General features: G+C 38.1%; 1 protein-coding gene and 1 pseudogene across 2 annotated transcripts; both read right to left on the reverse strand.

The window, feature by feature from the left end:
• Positions 1-4,578: 4,578 nt before the first annotated feature.
• LOC140535805 (uncharacterized) lies at positions 4,579-11,298 on the reverse strand. Of its 2 annotated transcripts, none has more exons than XM_072657318.1 (8): positions 11,219-11,298; positions 10,810-11,133; positions 10,021-10,362; positions 7,559-7,648; positions 7,164-7,268; positions 6,946-7,059; positions 5,972-6,024; positions 4,579-5,615 (listed from the first exon to the last, which is right to left on the reverse strand). In XM_072657318.1, the coding sequence occupies exons 1-8, from the start codon at positions 11,262-11,264 to the stop codon at positions 5,190-5,192; spliced, it is 1,500 nt and encodes a 499-aa protein (XP_072513419.1). In that variant the 5' UTR covers positions 11,265-11,298; the 3' UTR covers positions 4,579-5,189. The 2 variants fall into 2 exon arrangements, with proteins under 2 accessions (XP_072513419.1, XP_072513418.1); XM_072657317.1 differs by having other exon boundaries at positions 7,559-7,657.
• A 2,808-nt stretch (positions 11,299-14,106) lies between these two features.
• On the reverse strand, positions 14,107-17,856 carry LOC140535572 (polymeric immunoglobulin receptor-like; annotated as a pseudogene).
• Between the last annotated feature and the right edge of the window lie 2,161 nt (positions 17,857-20,017).

The following is a 20,017-nucleotide window of genomic DNA, read 5'->3' on the forward strand; positions in this document are numbered from 1 at the left end:
TGCTCTGTGTTTTCTGTACAGCTCGTGGTGGTAAAGCAGAGTGTGTGACAAAATTTCACCTTTCATCCCTCATTTTCCACCAACAGACCACTTTACTGATTTCCCTTTTTTCTTACTTTTCTTATTTATTGTTCATGAACTGGTTTAATACCAAATGTTCAGTTTCAGTTTTCAAATGAATCATTTCATATCAGACCTTGTCATTATTATTTTCTCTGTTTGTTAGGTTAGTTTTAGTTTCATTTCTGAAATAAAAGTCTCTGTGCATTTAAAATCTTAATGAAAAGATCTAAAACTATTTCGGTCTTGTACACATGACATTAATCTGGGTGGTCCAAAGGGGCACCAGCAGTGGCAAACAGTCAGTGGGGTGCCGACCTGATTTTTCCTGTTGAATGAACATTACACAATATTCAGCAAATCTTGATATTTGTGCTGCAAAATGTAAATAAGCACTGTTCATTATATAGGCACAGAAACACCACAATTCATATATTTAATATAGAAAATTCAAATGTAATTGTCAGAATAAAGAAAATTGCAAATAAATTCCACTAGATGCATTTTTTTCTCAATCAGCTCTGGTAATTATAAATAATAATTATGAATGATATTTTTTAAACAGCACTTTTTTATTTATTATGTTAAACCCTGGACTGTAGATGTTTTCAAGTGTAATTTAAGGTATGCCTATTGATTCCCTTGTCTCAAGTGCACACATTTGCTAAATAAACAAATAAACACATTTTGTGTATCAACATTTTTATCTGTGTTGCACAGTCAAATAGCATGTCTCTACTCTACACAACGCTGTGATGTGGTTAATACATTCAGAATTATTAAAGCTTTTTTTCATTCCAACATAAAACAAGAAAATTCATCAAATGTATTTAATATGTTTGTCATACACATTAAGTAAATTAGGATGTACAAAATAAAATATTATGTTAATCAATAAAAGTTAAAAATAGAAAATAAAATTGATTAATTATAATGTACACTTTACACATTAAACATAAGGAAATAGGCCTGCATTTTAAGACACCTTAAAATAAATCAAAATATAAACAACTTTCTGTTTGGCCTGTCTGAAATATGACAGTAAAGTAGAATCTATTCCAGTGTTTTTCAGATGCATACTTGGACAGTACTGATGCACCAGATTCCACTCCCACTCCCACAAACATAGCCAACAATACTGAACTAATAGTCCAATATCAAGGAAATAAGGCCACGATTTCATTATGACTTGCAATGGCACACAGTGTAGCAATGAAGACCTAATTAGGCTTCTCTTAGAGAACAATTCCTGATTTCAGTCTTTTTACACTTTGGTTGATCTCAGTATCATTAAAAATTAAACTTTAAGAATTACACAAAATTGAAAAATATACTTTTAATACCACAATTTAATATACTAAATTGTATACTAAAATACCACAGATTCTACCAGCCAATATGTCTGGAACAGTGTAAGTCAGCTTGCAGACAACAGGAAATATTCAGAAAGAGCTACATGTTCTTCAGGTTTCATAGATGAAGGTAAGCCACAATGACAACCGCATTCACCTCATTTGTGTTAGGCACACATTTGGCCTCTGCCTTTAACCCATCCATGAAGTGAACACAAAACACACACACACACACACACACACACACACACACACTACTGAACACACCTCTTTAGGGTTGGTTGACATTATGTTTAGAGGAGTCATCTCAACTGGGGCTGCAAAACATCCAGATAAATTGTATTATAATTAGACATATGATGTTTGCTGTTTCCTGTGTGTGTTCAGATTTAATACTGTTTGATCTTTTGACTTTTTTTTGCTTGTACAGTGCTGCCATTGCAACCAGAAAAACAAGCAACACAATGACAAATCCTCCAGTGATGTAAATAAGAAGGTCTAAAGAAAATGTAGAGAACTTGACCATTAATTTCAATCTGACAGAAAGAGGTTTTACAGTATTTCTCATCTTTTCTATTACAATGATTCAGTGGCTGATTTTTTTAAAAATGACTCAGACCAATAGTGACAATTTGTCGTCCAACAAGTCCAAAGATTTGCATCAGTGAATACAGTGTGGTATTCTCTAAAATTTCAGAACTTTCCTGTCCAGATCAGCTAATGAGATTCTAAAACATTGTTACATTTCTCTAAATGCAGTCTGTCTGAGCAAATTAATAAACTGCTCAAGCAGTTGATACATTGCTGTAAATGTAATGTTGTATAAAGATGCTTGTGTTAAAAATATGGATCAGTTACACTTGACATAAACACTAAAGAATTTAACACTAAAAAGTAGACTTTCCTTCTAGTGAGATTATTAACGAGGCACTCTGCAGACTAAAAAGGGAAATACTTCACACTCAGCAAACCACAGTGCATAGCAACACGGCCTAAACGGTCACCAAACCATGACAACAGGAGCAGTGGTGGCCTATGTCCTGTTTAGTTGAGTTATTCTTTGCTATGTTTGCATGGTCCTGAAGGAACATCATTTCTATCCACTGTGGACTTGTACTTGACTTGACCTGATACGAATGAGCAAGGCATCTGTTATAGAAACAGTTAACAGTCCCGCCTCTCTACATCACATCACTAACAGGAATGGCCTTGCTGTTTCTTGTTAACGTGTGTGAAGCTGTGGTTGTGAGATATTAAAGCTCTGTGAACTGGATTTCACCCTCCAGCAGTTAATTTGGTGATATGCTCAGTAAGGAAGGTAGCCAGTAAAAGAAAGGTGGACATCAAGGTTAGAAATAAAATTGGTAGTATGTCTCAACAATGTATGCCATGGATGTTTTTGCTCTCTGTTCATACGGTATGAGTGTGTTGGCCACCGTAGCTATACATTTAAGGCTCTAGGTGACATTTAATTGCGCTCTGAAACCCCACCAGTGTCAAAATCAGTCCTTTGACCTTGAAAATGAGGTCATAAAACCACATGTACACTCACCCCTACCACATGCATCCACCCTTAATGTATTTTTTCTTTGTTTGTTTGTTTTTTAAACCCTCAATATTAATTTATCTTGTCTTATTATAACACTGATTGACAATCAATTTCACATGCTGTTGTGCAAATGGAATAGACAATATGTGGAAATTATTGGCAATTAGCAAGACACACTTAATAAAGAAGTGGTTCTGCAGGTGGGGACCACAGACCACTTCTCAGTACCTATGCTTTCTGGCTGATATTTTGATCACTTTTGAATGTTGATGGTGCTTTCACACTCGTGGTTGCATGAGACAGACTGTACAACCCACACAAGTGGCTCAGGTAGTGCAGCTCATCCAGGATGGCACATCAATGTGGAGGCTGGAGGCGCTACCAGGAGACAGGCCAGTACACCAGGAGATGTGGCAGAGGCCATAGGAGGCAGCAACCTAGCAGCAGGACCGTTACCTCCGTTACCAGGAAGAGCACTGCCAGAGCCCTGCAAAATGACCTCCAGTAGGCCACAAATGGTTAGAAACGGTTAGAAACCGACTCCATGAGAATGGTATGAGGGCCCGATGTCCACAGATGGGGGTTGTGCTCACAGCCCAACACTGTGCAGGATGCTTGGCATTTGCCAGAGAACACCAGGATTGGCAAATTCTCCACTGGCGCCCTGTGCTCTTCACAGATGAAAGCAGGTTCACACTGAGCACATGTGACAGACGTGACAGAGTCTGGAGATGCCGTGGAAAGCGATCTGCTGCCTGCAACATCCTTCAGCATGACCGGTTTGGCAGTGGGTCAGTAATGGTGTGGGGTGGGGTGGCACAGCCCTCCATGTGCTCGCCAGAGGTAGCCTGACTGCCATTAGGTACCGAGATGAGATCCTCAGACCCCTTGTGAGACCATATGCTGGTGCAGTTGGCCCTGGGTTCCTCCTAATGCAGGACAATGCTAGACCTCATGTGGCTGGAGTGTGTCAGCAGTTCCTGCAAGATGAAGACATTAAAGCTATGGACTGGCCCGCCCGTTCCCCAGACCTGAATCCGATTGAACACATCTGGGACATCATGTCTCCATCCACCAATGTCACGTTGCACCACAGACTGTCCATTTGAGTGTTCCCTTTATTTTTTTGAGCAGTGTATATATATATGTGTGTGTGTGTGTACATAGTGCTAAAGTACTGTCTGGTAAATGAATGCTGGGGAAGGCCCTATACTTCCCTATACTTCATTGTTTTTGTAGCTGCTGACTAATGATCTTATGTTGTGATGTGTTTTTGGCCCTGTTCATAACATTATTAACTCATTTCAGCAATTCATAACTCCTTTATAAAGATAGTCTTAAGTGTTACCTATAGTTAGTTTTTTTGTACCCAGTTGTATTTTGGTCTGAGCTGAGGTACATTTACTGCCATCTAGAGGAAACATTGCTACCACAGAAAGATGTTCTATAGCATAAGTGAGAAATGCCCTCAGTCATGTCCATATAAGAATACAATTGTGATAACAGCTCTAAACATATCTGTGCACATTGACTCACTGTAGAAATGTTGAAAAACACTATAAACACTTATATATGATTTAATTGTTTATAGGTATACAATAAGATAAGATAGTCCTTTATTAGTCTCACAGTGGTAAAATTCTCAGTGTCACAGCAGAAAGGGATAGCAAGACACTCAGTTACAAAAGAAATGTAGACTACTATATACATAATATAAATAAGAATTAAAAAAGCAATAAAAATTATTACAATACCATTCTCATTTTTCAGCTTCTTTAAAATGTAAAACACAAAAAATGCCTACACTTATTAAACAGCACACCAAACAAAGAAGAGCACATTGTTGCTGTGACTAAAGAACCTCCTTTCTCCAAAACATCCACTTTTCAGGAGAAATGTGATGTGAATATACTTTAATCAAAGTAATTTTGGAGTGTTTCTATTGGTCAATTGTTCCTAAAATTGTGACAAAATGTAAATAGCCAGATTTCCATTGTGTTAAACAGTGAAAAACAGCAAAAATGGAGATACATGGTTCTCAACAGCAGTGATTTGTGTCGACAGACAGAACAGTTTTCACCACATCCAAAGTCATCCACAATATTTACCCATCTAAATCAAAACACACATTTACACTCTTCTGAATAAAAGCTTGTGTGTGTGAAACTGAACACTGTCGGCTCTGATTTTGGTGGAAATGGACCTGAATAAAAAGGCTATATGCTAACCTAGCCACTTCCGCTAACATGTTTGACAGTAGCATAGTCACATGAGTCCTCCTTGTTGGTTGTTGCTGTTGTAACAGCATCATTCTTGCAGAAATTCACAGTGGCGTAAGCTGGATCTTCAGCAGATTTCACAGAGGAATGCTGGGTGTCACTTTCTGAGGAATCAGAGAAACTTATGGGTAATTGAGCTGTGGAGTAGATGTCTTGTTCAGGAAGGTTTGGTGGCTGTTGCACTGTAGAATAAACAGGATTTGAAAAATCACAGGGGCTTGTGGGCAGCTGAACATCGTCATACACAGTTTGAGTAGTATTTAAGGGGTCTGTGGGCAGGTGGGCAGTAGAGTAGTCAGTGGAAACTCCAGTTTCTGAGGCAGGAAGATATCTAGGGTCTTCAATCTCCTCGTAGTCATAGACTGTATGGGAAACCTGAGAACAGAGGTTTTAGAAAATCAATAAACACATTGTTTGGATTATGTAATCTGTTAGAGAGGTTTGAAGCTGTCTCAGCAAGACTGCTATTCATTATTAAACATTTTGCTAGTGTTTTTGTTTAAAGCCAATTTTCTCTACAATTTAGTTGAACCAATTAACTCTCCCACTCACTAGGACTCCACTATCACTTTTTATGCCTCTAGGAAAGTGTGGACAAGCAGATGCATCCTCCAATACATGTGAAGTCAGCCACTCAGACTCTTTCTACAACAATTCAACCAACAATACAGCATCAGTAGACAGCACTAGTGAGTTCTTGTGGAGACTTTAAAATCCAGGTCATGACTCACCTTGGAGTTGTTTAAAGAGTCTCTGATGGACTGGTTCTGGGTTGATGCTGGATCTAAGCAAAAACAATTTCCTAACATTAAAACACTCATCATTAATATCATATTTATACATCACATTAATTAATTAATATCAGTGACTTCAAACATAAGCAGGTTGTGAGATTCATTTGAGAACATGTTCCCAGTCTAGTCTTACTCTAGCTATCCTTTTCATGTACAGCCAGCAGGTGGCAGCATATGTACATCATTGTCAACTGAGGCCTAGTGAACTATTTTCTGCACCATCAGCTAAAGCTTTTAACACGAGCAAACATCTTGGAGATTCAGTAGACAAGGGTGGCCCAAGTAAAGTCTACTGTTTGTTAGTGACATAGCCATATAAGCAGTGAGTCTATGATCATGTGTGTCAGAGGAAACACATGCTAACAGTATTTCTCTTTTGTACTTTAATATAGTATTGTAGTATTTCTCTACTAGGGCCAGTCATTATACACTATATGAACTATGTGAAAAGTATTGGGACACCTCCTAATTCGTTGTTTGCTGAATGCAACTCTCCAGCTCATCCCAAAAGTATTGAATGAAGCTCCATCATTCCCCATCTCTACAGCTCAATGCTGAGGGGATTTTATACCTCTGTAGCCTACACCTGGCATTAGGCGTTGTGCCAGTAGGTTCATGTTTATCTGCTTCAGAGAGTCCAATTCTATCAGCAAATCTCCTCTACTAGACAAGCTAGACAGCTTAGAGCTCAGGGTTGACCATGCTGCAGCACCCCTGGAGCAAAGAGGATAAGAGCCTTGCTAAAGAGCCCAACAGTGGCAGTTTAGCAGACATGGGTATTGAACCCACAGCCCTCTGACCTGCAGCCATTGCTCTAAGCACTATGCATATAGTGAAACACCACTGTCCCTGCCATGTGTGTAAACCAGTATGCATGGGTGTGTCTGTTATGTTTATAGGTTTGGTGGTACCTTGAGTGTTCCTTCTCTTTCTGAGAGTGACTATGAAGAATAAGAGTCCAATCAGAACCAGCATCAGAATCACAGCCAGGATTGTGATCACAGAGGAAGCTGGATGTGCTGCCCCTGAACATACAGAATTGTATCTGACAATGAGAGTGACCCTTTTTGATTCACTGAGGTGTGTGTGTGTGTGTGTGTGTGTGTGTGTGTATGTTCTCTATAATCACCTGCAGCAGAGGAGGAAGACACTGTGGTTTTAGAAGTTGAGAGTGTGATTGCTTTTGTGGTCTGTAAACTGATAGGTGTTGAGGACTGTGGAAGAACACCTGGAGCTAAAGGAAACACATGGTATATTTGAATGAAGGTGATGCAAAGGATTCTTTGAGTAATGCTGTAGAAGAACCAATTTTAGTTCTGTAATAAATGGAGCACCATTTACAAGTTTAAGTAACCAATGTAATGGTTATTTTCCAAAGGTTCTTCATATACAAAAATGGTTCCTCTGTAGCCTCACTCAAATAACTCTTTGTAGCACCTTATTATTAAGAGTTTTTTTAATTTACCATTCTATATACAGTAAAAAAAAACACTCAGTGTCAGTTAAATGAAGAGGTTACTCTACTTTTAGACGTTGAGGAGGAGGTGACTTCTGTGCTAAGTGGACTTGAGGTTCTTGGTGGTGAGATTGATGACCTTACTGGTTGATCTTGTCCTGTAATGAATGTATAAATTACAGATTACAGTTATTCCTGGTGTATATTGTTAACAAAAGCACGTGCTTCATGTATATTTTCTCTTAGATCTGAACATTCCCATCTTTAGTTTGATGTTCTGTGGAGGCCAATTGTTTGTAAAGCAAATAAATAAGGACAAGCTTAATTACTGGGTTCAAATTGCCCCTGAAATTCAATTAAAGTGCAGTTGCCTCTGTCAGGGAGTAATTTAGCATGTATGGATGGAGGGATAGAGGTGTGGTTGGTTTTATTGGTAGTAAACTGCATAAAATGGCCATAGCTGAATACCTGGATCTTGAATTACCAGAGTATCAGGAGTTGTGCAGTGTGTGTTTTACCTGTAGGTGTTTCTGTTCTAAGTGATGCATTTGTGATGGGTTTAGATGTTGAAGATGTGGTAGCTTTTGTTTTCTGTGTAGTTCTGTTTGACGGTGATGAAGTTGCTGGTTGCTGTGATTTCTCTTTAATGATAAACAATAATTTGGATTAAAAGACAATATTTGTGTATGATAGTTTATGTATTAGATCTGGATGAAGGGTGATAAATTCCTCACTGACTGATGAGGGTGTATTAGTGTCCCAGTTTAAAAATATTTAATATTAAAATATAGTACTTCATGATTTTCCACCAATAAGCCCCTGGACCAGACAGCTCCTGGCAGAGTGCTCAGAGAAGGTGCTGAAAACCTGGCAGATGTTTTTATGGATATCTTCAACATCTCTCTTAGCTCTGCAGTTGTCCCAACATGCTACAAGACCACCACAATCATCCCTGTGCCGTGTCCTGCCTCAATGACTAACGTCCCATTGCACTCATTTCCATCATCATGAAGTGCTTCGAGAGACTCTTGCATATTGTCCCAACCTGTTCTATAGAAGATGCCATCACCACCACACTCCACCTGGCTCTCACCCACCTTGACAATAAAGACACCTATGTTAGAATGCTGCATAGACTTCAGTTCACCATTCAACACCTTCATCCCTCACTCCTGATTGGAAAACTGAGCCTGCCGGGCCTAAACATCTCCCTCTCTAACTGGGTCCTGAATTTCCTGACTAATTGTGGTCTATTGGTAACATCTCCAGTACCACCATACTGAATACCAGTGCACCGCAGGGCTGTGTGCTAAGCCCACTGCTGTTCACTCTGCTCACTCCTGACTGTGCTGCAAAGTACAGCTGGAACCACATAGTGAACTTTGCAGATAATACATCTGTAGAGGGCCTCATCACCAGGAACAGCCAACCAACCAGCCAACAACTTGTCTCTGAATGTGGACAAAAATACTGTAGCAAACACTTAGTAACACCACAACTGCCTGGGATACCTTAGCAACCACCTACGAACATTTATAGCACCTACCCAGCAGCCACTTATAAATACTGACACCCAGCTGAAAAGCCACTTTGCAACAACATGGCAATCACTTGGGAAACCATGGCAACCACTTGACAACACCATAACAACCATCTTGCAAAAGGGCGTATTAGAGGTGAATTAGTTTATTAAAAAAATATATTGACTAATATTATTGTAGTTGTATGTTGCACTGCAATGAGACACCATATGAGCCACCTAGCAATACCCTACAAGCCACTAAGCAATACACTTTCAACCTCTTAAAACTTACTGTAGCAACACCAAATCAACCGCCTAGCAACACTACAGCAACTACCTGGTATCCACTTAGCAATGACTTGGGATGCAACCAGTTAGCAAAAACACCCTTTTGACCATATAGCAATTAAAGCTTTTTAATATAATTAAACCAGTGAATGTTAAAAAGCATGTCCTCTACAGTCATTATAGAACATAAGCGTGTGTGAATGTGTGTTCGTGGAGGGAGGAGGGCCTGGGGTCCACATAAACCTGATAATCTTAATTTTTTAAAAGAAAATAGACTTTTTGAAACAGCCGAGGCTTCTCTATGTGTGTCAGGACGTGTTATCATTAACACCAAAACAATGCAGCTATGGATGGTTCTCTCCCTCACTCATCAACATCTCCTCCTTATATAAACAGCACATTTCCTGTATTTGGCAGGTGTTCTTGAAACAGTAAAGACATTACTCTCACTTCTGTAAATGATGTGAATGCTCAGAAATACTGACTGCTTTTAGCAATGAGGAGAAAGTCTTCCCAAATAGATCAATAGTGCTTGGATGTTAACTCAGTTGGTCACTCAAATAAACTACCAATAATAATAAACAACTCTATCAGTTGATCTACAGTGGTACACTATTTTTTTTATTTTTTTGTACACAGGATTCCTCTAACCTATTACCATATTCAATAGAAAGTGTGTAAAATTAAAATATACCATAGTTTAAAATCAAATCTACTCACTAGTAACTGTGAGCTTGATCTGTGTGATATAAACCTTGTATCCATGATCAGATTCCCAGTCTGATTCAGCTCCACACCAGTATTCTCCAGAATCCTCATTGGTCAGGTTGTTGATGGACACAGTGAAGGTCTGCGGTGCTCGGTCATCATACAGAGAGAATTTCCCCTCCTTTATCCATCTTCTGCTCTCATTAACAAATGCTTTATAATTACAGTCAGCAGAGCCCACTCTCCTGCAGAGAAACCTGGGCTTACTGCTGGAGGATTGTGGGTATTTGCAGCTGATGTTCACATTTCCTCCAACATCACCATTCACAGTGATGCTCTTCTTTTGGTCTAGATCTGTCAATCATAAACAGTCAGATGATGAAGCTTATACTACCCCACATAGTTTATTCAGAAGTCAGAACACTCCTAAAAGAACAGTCACATCTGCTTTTGGTTATGAATCCTCCCGTTTCATATAATGTCACTTCTCTGGAGGTCAGACCCTTCATCAAGAGTATGTTCAGCTCATTGTGAAGAATAGAAGGTAGAAGCAGGGAGCATGTGTATAGGTGTGCATTACTGGCTGACACATTTATGAAAGGGAAGCTCAAATTCAGAGTTTCTAAAAATAGATAAACATTTACTTTAGTAATGAAAACTAGACACAGTGCTAATAAGATCTGAAGTCTGGGAAAACTAAAGGGAAATAAGAGATATATCAGATCTGCAAACAGCATAGTCAGTGTTAATGATGCTGGAAGTTTGGGACGATGAACATGTGCAGTGGTGGGAGATACTCACCTTCCTTTATCTTCAGTTCCACTGGTGTGTAGAGGTCTTTGTTCCATTCAATATCAACTGCACACCAGTACGTTCCAGAGTCCTCCACAGTGAGCTCTCTGATCAACACCCAGAACTCTGCAGCGCTGGTGTTATCAAACAGTGAGAATCTTCCTGTATTTTTCCACTCATTACTAACTCCTGTCTTGATCTGATCATCACATGTTGTCCATGAACTCTTACAGAAGTACTTTGGGTTTCCTGTGTAGCTTCTCTTATATTTACACTTGATGAGAACTCCTCCTCCTGGATGTCCTGCCACTTCCCTGGAGGCCCCTCCACCTACTACAAGAGACCAAATGTCCATCTAAGTAAAGCCTTCATTTGACACAGCTGATCGTGATGGTTATTTAGAAGTGCAGTTTCTTACCTGACATCAAGTAGAGAGTGAAGAAGAGGAGGATCTTCACAGTCATGTTAGTTTGAAGTGTATTTTCTCCAGATCAATATCAAAAGACTGTTAGCAGTTTAGATCACCATTTCTCTTTCTCTGCTTGTGGGTCTGTGGTAAGTTTTAGTCTGTTCATCAGCTTGTGGTTCAGCTAAGCAGAACGAAGATGACGCCCATTTCCCTTTTGCAGAGAGAGAGAGAGATCTCCTTACCATGTTGTGAACTAGTTACAGAAACAGTAATCAGTCAGATGCTGTAACCTTTAACATACTTTCTCTACACAGTTGATCAAATGATCATGAAGTCTTCACTCTGTTTCTCATCCTTCGACCAGTCACTGTTTTTCAGAACTACTATTTTACTACACACTGCTCCTAGACTTTTACTGTATACTGCACTGTACTGTTCTCTGATTGACTTCTCTCTTTTAGTAGTTCATCTCTACTGCCATCTAGAGTGCCACACATACAGGAAAACTGTCCTCTAGTAACAATTAGTATTCTCAGTGTAAATATGATTGGGTGATTGCTGCAGCCCTTCATTTTCACTCTTTCATCTGGTCTTTTTAATGTAGCTCTAATGTTGACACAGGAACATATACCTTCTGCTTCCTTCACACATAAACACAATTTTTATTCTTCTGTTGTTCTTGATATTGAATCTGTTTGTTAGATTAGTATAAGTTTAATTCCTGAAATAAAAGTCTCTGCATTTAAAATCTTAATGAGAAGATCAAATACTATTACTATCTTGTACACATGACATTAATCTGAGTTGTCCAAAGGGGCACCAGCAGTGGCAAACAGTCAGTGGGGTACTGATCTGATTTTTCCTAAAGCAATTAGTCTGCTGAATGAACATTACAGAATATTCAGCAGATCTTGATATTTGTGTTGCAAAATGTAAACAAGGCGATTCATTATATAGGCACAGAAACACCACAATTCATATATTTGACAATAAAGATGTTATTGTTAAAGTAAATTGCAAATAAATTCCACCAGATGCATTTTTCTCAATCAGCTCTGGAAATTATGAATAATAATTATGAATGGTATCTTTAGAACAGCACTTTTTTGATATGTTAAACCCTGGACTGCAGATGTAGTGTATTTTAAGGTATGCCTATTGATTCCCTTGTCTTAAGTGCACACATTTGCTAAATAAATAAATAAATAAATAAACACATTTTGTGTATAAACATTTTTATGATCTTTGTTGCACAGTCAAATAGCATGTCTCTACTCTACACAAAGCTGTGATGTGGTTAATACATTCAGAATTATTTCAACTTTTTTAATTCCACCATAAAAAACAAGGCCATTCATAAAAGGTTTTTAATAAGTTAATCGTACACATTAAGTAAATTGCTACACAAAATAAAAAATTAAGTTAAACAATACAAGCAAAAAAAAAAAAAAAGAAATTTATTAATTTAATTTAATTGAAATGTACACTTTACACATTAAACATAAGGAAATAGGCCTGCATTTTAAGACACCTCAAAATAAATCAAAATATAAACAACTTTCTGTTTGGCCTGTCTGAAATATGACAGTAAAGTAGAATCTATTCCAGTGTTTTTCTGATGCACCAGATTCCACTCCCACAAACATAGCCAACATTACTGAACTAATAGTAACAACAAGGAAATAAGGCCAAGATTTCAGTATGACTTGCGGTGGCACACAGTGTAGCAATAAAGACCTAATTAGGCTTCTCTTTGAAAACAATTCCTGATTTCAGTCTTTTTACACTTTGGTTGATCTCAGTATCATTAAAATAAAATAAATAAAACTTTAAGAATTATATATAAAATTGAAAAATATACTTTTTAAAAATACCACAGATTCTACCAGCCAATATGTCTGGAACAGTGTAAGCCAGCTTGCAGACAACAGGAAATATTCAGAAAGAGCTACATGTTCATCAGGTTTCATAGATGAATGTAAGCCACAATGACAACCGCATTCACCGCATTTGTGTTGGGCACACATTTGGCCTCTGCCTTTAACCCATCCATGAAGTGAACACACAAACACACACACACACACACACACACACACACACACACTACTGAACACACCTCTTTAGGGTTGGCTGACATTATGTTTAGAGGAGTCATCTTAACTGGGGCTGCAAAACATCCAGATAAATTGTATTATAATAAGACATGTGCTGTTTGCTGTTTGCTGTGTGTGTTCAGATTTGATACAGTTTGATCTTTTGACTTTCGTGTGCTTGTAAAGTGCTGCCATTGCAACCAGAAAAGCAAGCAACACAATGACCAATCCTCCAGTGATGTAAATGAGAAGGTCTAAAGAAAATGTAGAGACTGGACCATTAAACTCAATCTGACAGAAAGAGGTTTTACAGTATTTCTCATCTTTCTATTACAATGATTCAGTGGCTGATTTTTAAAAAAATGACTCAATAGTGACAAATTGTTGTCTAAATAAAGTCCAAAGATTTGCATCAGTGAATACAGTGTGGTATTCTCTAAAATTTCAGAACTTTCCTGTCCATATCTGCTAATGAGATTATAAAACATTGTTACATTTCTCTAAATGCAGTCTGTCTGAGCAAATTAATAAACTGCTCAAGCAGTTGATACATTTCTGTAAATGTAATGTTGTATAAAGATGCTTGTGTTAAAAATATGGTTCCGTTACACTTGACATACACACTAAAGAATTTAACACTAAAAAGTAGACTTGCCCCCTAGTGAGATTATTAACGAGGCACTCTGCAGACTGAAAAGGGAAACACTTCACACTCAGCAAACCACAGTGCATAGCAACACGGCCTAAATAGTCACAAAACCATGGCAACAGAAGCAGTGGTGGCCTATGTCCTGTTTAGTTGAGTTATTCTTTGCTATGTTTGCATGGTCCTGAAGGAACATCATTTCTATCCACTGTGGACTTGTACTTGACTTGACCTGATACGAATGAGCAAGGCATCTGTTATAGAAACAGTTAACAGTCCCGCCTCTCTACATCACATCACTAACAGGAATGGCCTTGCGTGTGTGAAGCTGTGGTTGTGAGATATTAAAGCTCTGTGAACTGGATTTCACCCTACAGCAGCTAATTTGGTGATATGCTCAGTAAGGATGGTAGCCAGTAAAAGAAAGGTGGACATTAGGGTTAGAAATAAAATTGGTAGTATGTCTCAACAATGTGTGCCGTGGATGTTTTTGCTCTCTGTTCATACGGTATGAGTGTGTTGGCCACCATAGCTATAAATAAAGGCTGTAGGTCACGTTTAATTGCGGTCTGAAATCTATCATAAATAAAAATGTCTCAGCTACCTGTGGACAACTTAAATGTCCCCACCAGTGTCAAAATCAGTCCTATGCCCCTACCTCATTCATCCACCCTTAATAGCTTTTTGTTAAAAATACCTTTATTATTACTTTAGCGTGTTTTATTATAGGTCACTACAACTTGTGCTTCATTACAACCAAGCTTTTCTGGGGCCATAAGCAAAACCCGCCCCACCTCCAGCACAAAATGCAGATCTTCCTCTATTAAAGTAATATGACACTTTTTGTCTCTACACACAAATAATGAATCCTAACCCCTGTAGGATGCCTGGAGAGCAGAGAGGGTGAAGGGCCTTGCTCAAGGGCCCAACAGAGGCAGCTTGCCGAGCCTGGATATCGAACTCACAACCCTGTCATAAATAGCCACTGCTCCACTACCTCTATAGTGGTACACTGACGTTATAGTTTTCCTGTACTGACAGACGTAATCTCACTTACAGTGTTGTAATTATGATCCCTCCAGATAATATACTTAATCAATAGAAACTGTGTGAAAGCATAAACCATCATTTAAAATCTGGAAGATCTTCTCACCGGTAACTCTGAGATTTATGTGTGTGATATAAACCTTGTAGCCATGATCAGATTCCCAGTCTGATTTAGCTCCACACCAGTATTCACCAGAATCCTCATTGGTCATGTTGTTGATGGACACAGTGAAGGTCTGCTGTGCTCGGTCATCATACAGAGAGAATTTCCCCTCCTTTATCCATCTTCTTCTCTCTTTAACAGATGCTTTATAATTACAGTCAGCAGAGCCCACTCTCCTGCAGAGAAACTTGGGCTTACTGCTGGAGGATTGTGGGTATTTGCAGCTGACCCTCACACTTCCTCCTACATGCCTATTCACAGTGATGCATAAAGGGTTAGATGATGAAGCATTTTCACTTCTCCATGGAGTTTATTTAAAAGTATATACACTTCTAAAAACAGCCACATCTGCCCATGGTTATGACTCCTCCCTTTTCATATAATGTCACTTTTCTGCAGATCTATAATTAACCTTCCATTTTACTGGGAGTGTAGAGGCCTTCTTTATTCCAATCAATATCAACTGCACACTGATACATTCCAGAGTCCTCCACTGTGAGTTCTCTGATCAACACCCAGAACTCTGCAGTGCTGGTGTTATCAAGCAGTGAGAATCTTCCTGTATTTATTGTCCCATAACTCCTGTCATGATCTGATCAGCACAGTTTAATCCTAAACCCTTACAGAAGTACTTTCGGTTTGAAGTGTAACTTTTCTTAAATTTACACTTGATGAGAACTCCTCCTCCTGAATATTCGTCACTTCATTGGCGGCCTCTCCACATACTAAAAGAGGCCAAATGTCCATCTGGATAAAGCCTTCATTTGACACTGCTGAAAGTGCTGATTATTTAGAGATGCAGTTATTTACCTCAGGCTCTCTTGACATCAGGTAGAGGGTAAAGATGAGAAGGATCTTCATTCTGAGTACAGGTTCACAGTCCTGGTGCACTCCACACAGATATCAGTAGGCCTGAAAGACCCCACTTTTGTCTCTGTCAGACTCTGTCTTTAGCAGACAGGAACTGATATCATGACCACTTCCCTTTTTGACTCTGAGAAAGACAGAGCTGCAAACATCTAACCATATGATGTGTGACATATGTTTGAAAAAATATGCAGTGTAATGATGTTAGATACCTTCAAGTAAACAGTGAATCTTCTGAGCTGTGATGAAGGGTACAGTATACAGTACAGTTTTTTTAATAACTTCCAATTAAACATCACTGCTGTGCAGGAGAATAACCACTAAACGCTCTAGATCATATATATGATATATATATATATAACATAAATATAACATATATATGATATCTAGCACACTGTGAACATTTTACACACATAACCCACCCGGGACACAATGATAAAATTTATATATAGTTTGCTACTATTTATTTATTTATTTGTTTATTCTCTTTTCATCTTAATATCTTCTATAAATACAAAATTAGCTTGTTAAGCACGTGGGGCGGCTCAAACTCTTTCTAATAGTGCAGTCCTTTGGATTTTTGTGAAGATCCTGATTGAAAAACTTATCCTTATAGTTAGTTATAACCTGTCAGTAATCATTATAATGTGATTTATGACCTCGTCAATAACATTAATAATACATTATCAATTTATAACTCCTTTATAAAGACAGTCTTAATATAAACTATTGCCCATAGTTAGTGTTGTGTCCCCAGTTGTGTTTTGGTCTGGGCTGAGGTATATTTACTGCCACCTAGAGGAAACATTGCCACAACAGGAAGATATTCAACAGCATGAGTGAGAAATGTCCAGTTATGTCCATTTAAAAATACAATTGTGATAACAGCTCTAAACATATCTGTGCACACTGACTCACAGAAGAAATGTTGAAAAACACTATAAACACTATTCACTCATTTTTCTGATGCATGTTTAAAGTGTTTATAAGAATACAATAAGCAATTTGTCTTTTCATTTTCCAGCTCCTTTGAAATATAAAACACAGAAATACGCCTCCATTGATTGAACATTACATTGAACAAAGAGGAGCACATCACCCGTCACTGTGACTAAAAAAAAAACTCCAAAATAGTAAAAAGCTTTCTTACCCTAAATGGAAGGCAATGTAAACAGATTTTATTCTATGCTATTTTGGAGTATTTCTATGAATTCATTAATCCTGAAACTTTGACATTTGACAAGAACTGTCAGATTCGCATTGTGTCAAACAATGAAAAATAGCAAAAAATGGAGATACACTGTTCTCAACAGCAGTGACTTGTGTTTACAGACAGTACGGTTTCAGTTTTCACCACATCCACAGTATTTACCCATCTATATCAAAACACACATTTACACTCTTCAGAATAAAAGCTTGTGTCTGTAAAAGTGGAAATGCTAACCTAGCCACTTCCACTAACATACTTAACCATAGCATAGTCACATGAGTCCTCCTTGTTGATGTTTGCAGTAGTAACTGCATCATTCTTGCAGAAATTCACAGTGGCGTAAGCTGGATCTTCAGCAGATTTTCCAGCTGAAGGATGGGTGTCATTTTCTGAGGAATCAGAGAAACTTATGGGTAATTGAGCTGTGGAGTAAATCAGGAGGGTTTAGTTTTTGTGCTGTAGAATAAACAGGATTTGAAAAATTAATTGTGGGCAGCTGAACATGGTCATACACAGTTTGAGTAGTATTTGCGGGGGTTGTGGGCAGGTGGACAGTAGAGTAGACAGTGTAAACCCCCGTGTCTGAGGCAGGAGGGCGTCTAATGTTTCTAATCCCCTCATAGTCGTAGTCATACTATGGGAAATCTGAGAACTGAGGACTCACAATCACTTACAAGGCTCCTAACACTTCAAGCACAGTGTGGACAAGCACATTCCCCCTCTGATACATGTAGGGTCAGCCACGCTTCAAACAACCAACAATGCTGTATTACTAGGCAGCACTAGTGGGTTCTTGTGGAGGCTTTAAAATGCAGTCATGACTCACCTTGGAGTTATTTAAAGAGTTTGGGATGGACTGGTCTTGGGTTGATGCTGGATCTGAGGAAAAAAAAAATCCTAACATTAAATCACTCATTAATAAATGTGATGTATAAATATGATATTAATGATATTAGCGACTTCACAAATAAGCATGTTGTGTGATTCATCTGAGAACATGTTGCCAGTCTAGTCTTACTCTAGTTATCCTGTTTATTTACAGCCAGCAGGTGGCAGCATCTCTACATGATGGTCCATTGAGGCCTAGTAAAGTATTTTCGACACCATCAGCTAACGCTTTTAGCATGAGCAAACATCTCAACATCAAATATCAGTCTACTGTACTTAATAGTGACTTAGCAATATAAGCAGTGAGCCTATGATCAGAGTGTCTGTTTAATCCCTGGTGATGCCACAGCCATCTCCCCTGTCACTCAGTGTGGACGATGCTAGCCAGTGCAGGTGTGCATTTGCTGACATAACAGGATTAGTATTTAGCATTCTCCTTCAAGCATCTTCAGCTGCCCACTAATACCGCATCTGTTTGATTTTGGAACATTGCTATAAGGATTTTATTGAGCATTAGGCTCTGACTGCAACTCTCCAGCTCATCCCAATAGTATTGGATGGAGTCCCATCATAGCGTTTGGCCTGATCAGTAAAACTGCTTTTTTGTTTATTAGGTTTACAATAAACATCACTTCTGTGCAGGAGAATAGCCACTAAACACCCCAGATACACTTTCTTAATAAGAAGACATACAGGACTTTCTACTAGATTTTGGCATTGCTGTAAGGATTTGATTGCATTCAGTGGCGAAAGAAATAGTGAGGGTATAATGTTGGATGATCACCACCCTCCTGACCTCCCAACTCATCTCAAAAATATTGGATAGAGCCACATCATTCCACATATCTACAGTTCAATGCTGGGGGGATTTTATACAACATATATAACAGGCCCACGCCTGGCTTTATGAATTGTGCCAAAGGGTTCATGGTTATGTGCTTCAGATAGTCCAATTCTATTGGCAGTAATTCTCTAAAGGGATTTGACAAGCTGTGTGTGCTTGTGTGCATTTGCACATCTGTGTCAGCAATAAGTGCAATTTAAAGTAGCTGAATGCGTTCATTAGAAGGGGTGTCTACAAACATTTGGACATATAAAGTATGTCAAAAATCTAAACATTCATAAAGTAACTTATTAAGTACCTTTATTGTATTTTTTTTATTGTGAAGTCGTCTTGGCCTTAATACCTTGTTACCTTGATATCTGACTTTTAGTTCAGTATTGTTGGCTATGTTTGTGGAAGTGGAATCTGGTGCATCAGAAGAGTACTGTCCAAGTGTGCATCTGAAAAACACTGGAATAGATTCTACTTTACTGTCATATTTCAGACAGGCCAAACAGAAAGTTGTTTATATTTTCATTTATTTTAAGGTGTCTTAAAATGCAGGACTATTTCCTCATGTTTAATGTGTAAAGTGTATATTTCAATTAATCAATTTTATTTTCTTTTTTTTAATTTTCTTTTTTAACTTTTTACATTTTTATTTCGTACATAATAATTTACTTAATGTGTATGATGAACATATTAAAACATTTCATGATTTGCTTTGTATTTATGGTGAAATTAAAAAGCTTTAATAATTTTAAATGTATTAACCACATCACAGCGTTGTGTTAAGTAGAGACATGCTATTTGACTGTGCAACACAGATAACAATGTTGATACACAAAATGTGTTTATTTGTTTATTTAGCAAATGCGTGAACTTGAGACAAGGAAATCAATAGGCATACCTTTAATTACACTTGAAACCATCTTCAGTCCAGGGTTTAACATAATATATAAAACAAGTGCTGTTTTAAAGAGATCATTAATAATTGTTATTCAGAATTACCAGAGCTGATTGAGAAAAAAAATGCATCTAGTGGAATTGTTTTTTTGCAATTTTCTTTAC

Source organism: Salminus brasiliensis, chromosome 15 (genome assembly GCF_030463535.1).
Source record: "Salminus brasiliensis chromosome 15, fSalBra1.hap2, whole genome shotgun sequence".
NCBI lineage: Eukaryota > Metazoa > Chordata > Actinopteri > Characiformes > Bryconidae > Salminus > Salminus brasiliensis.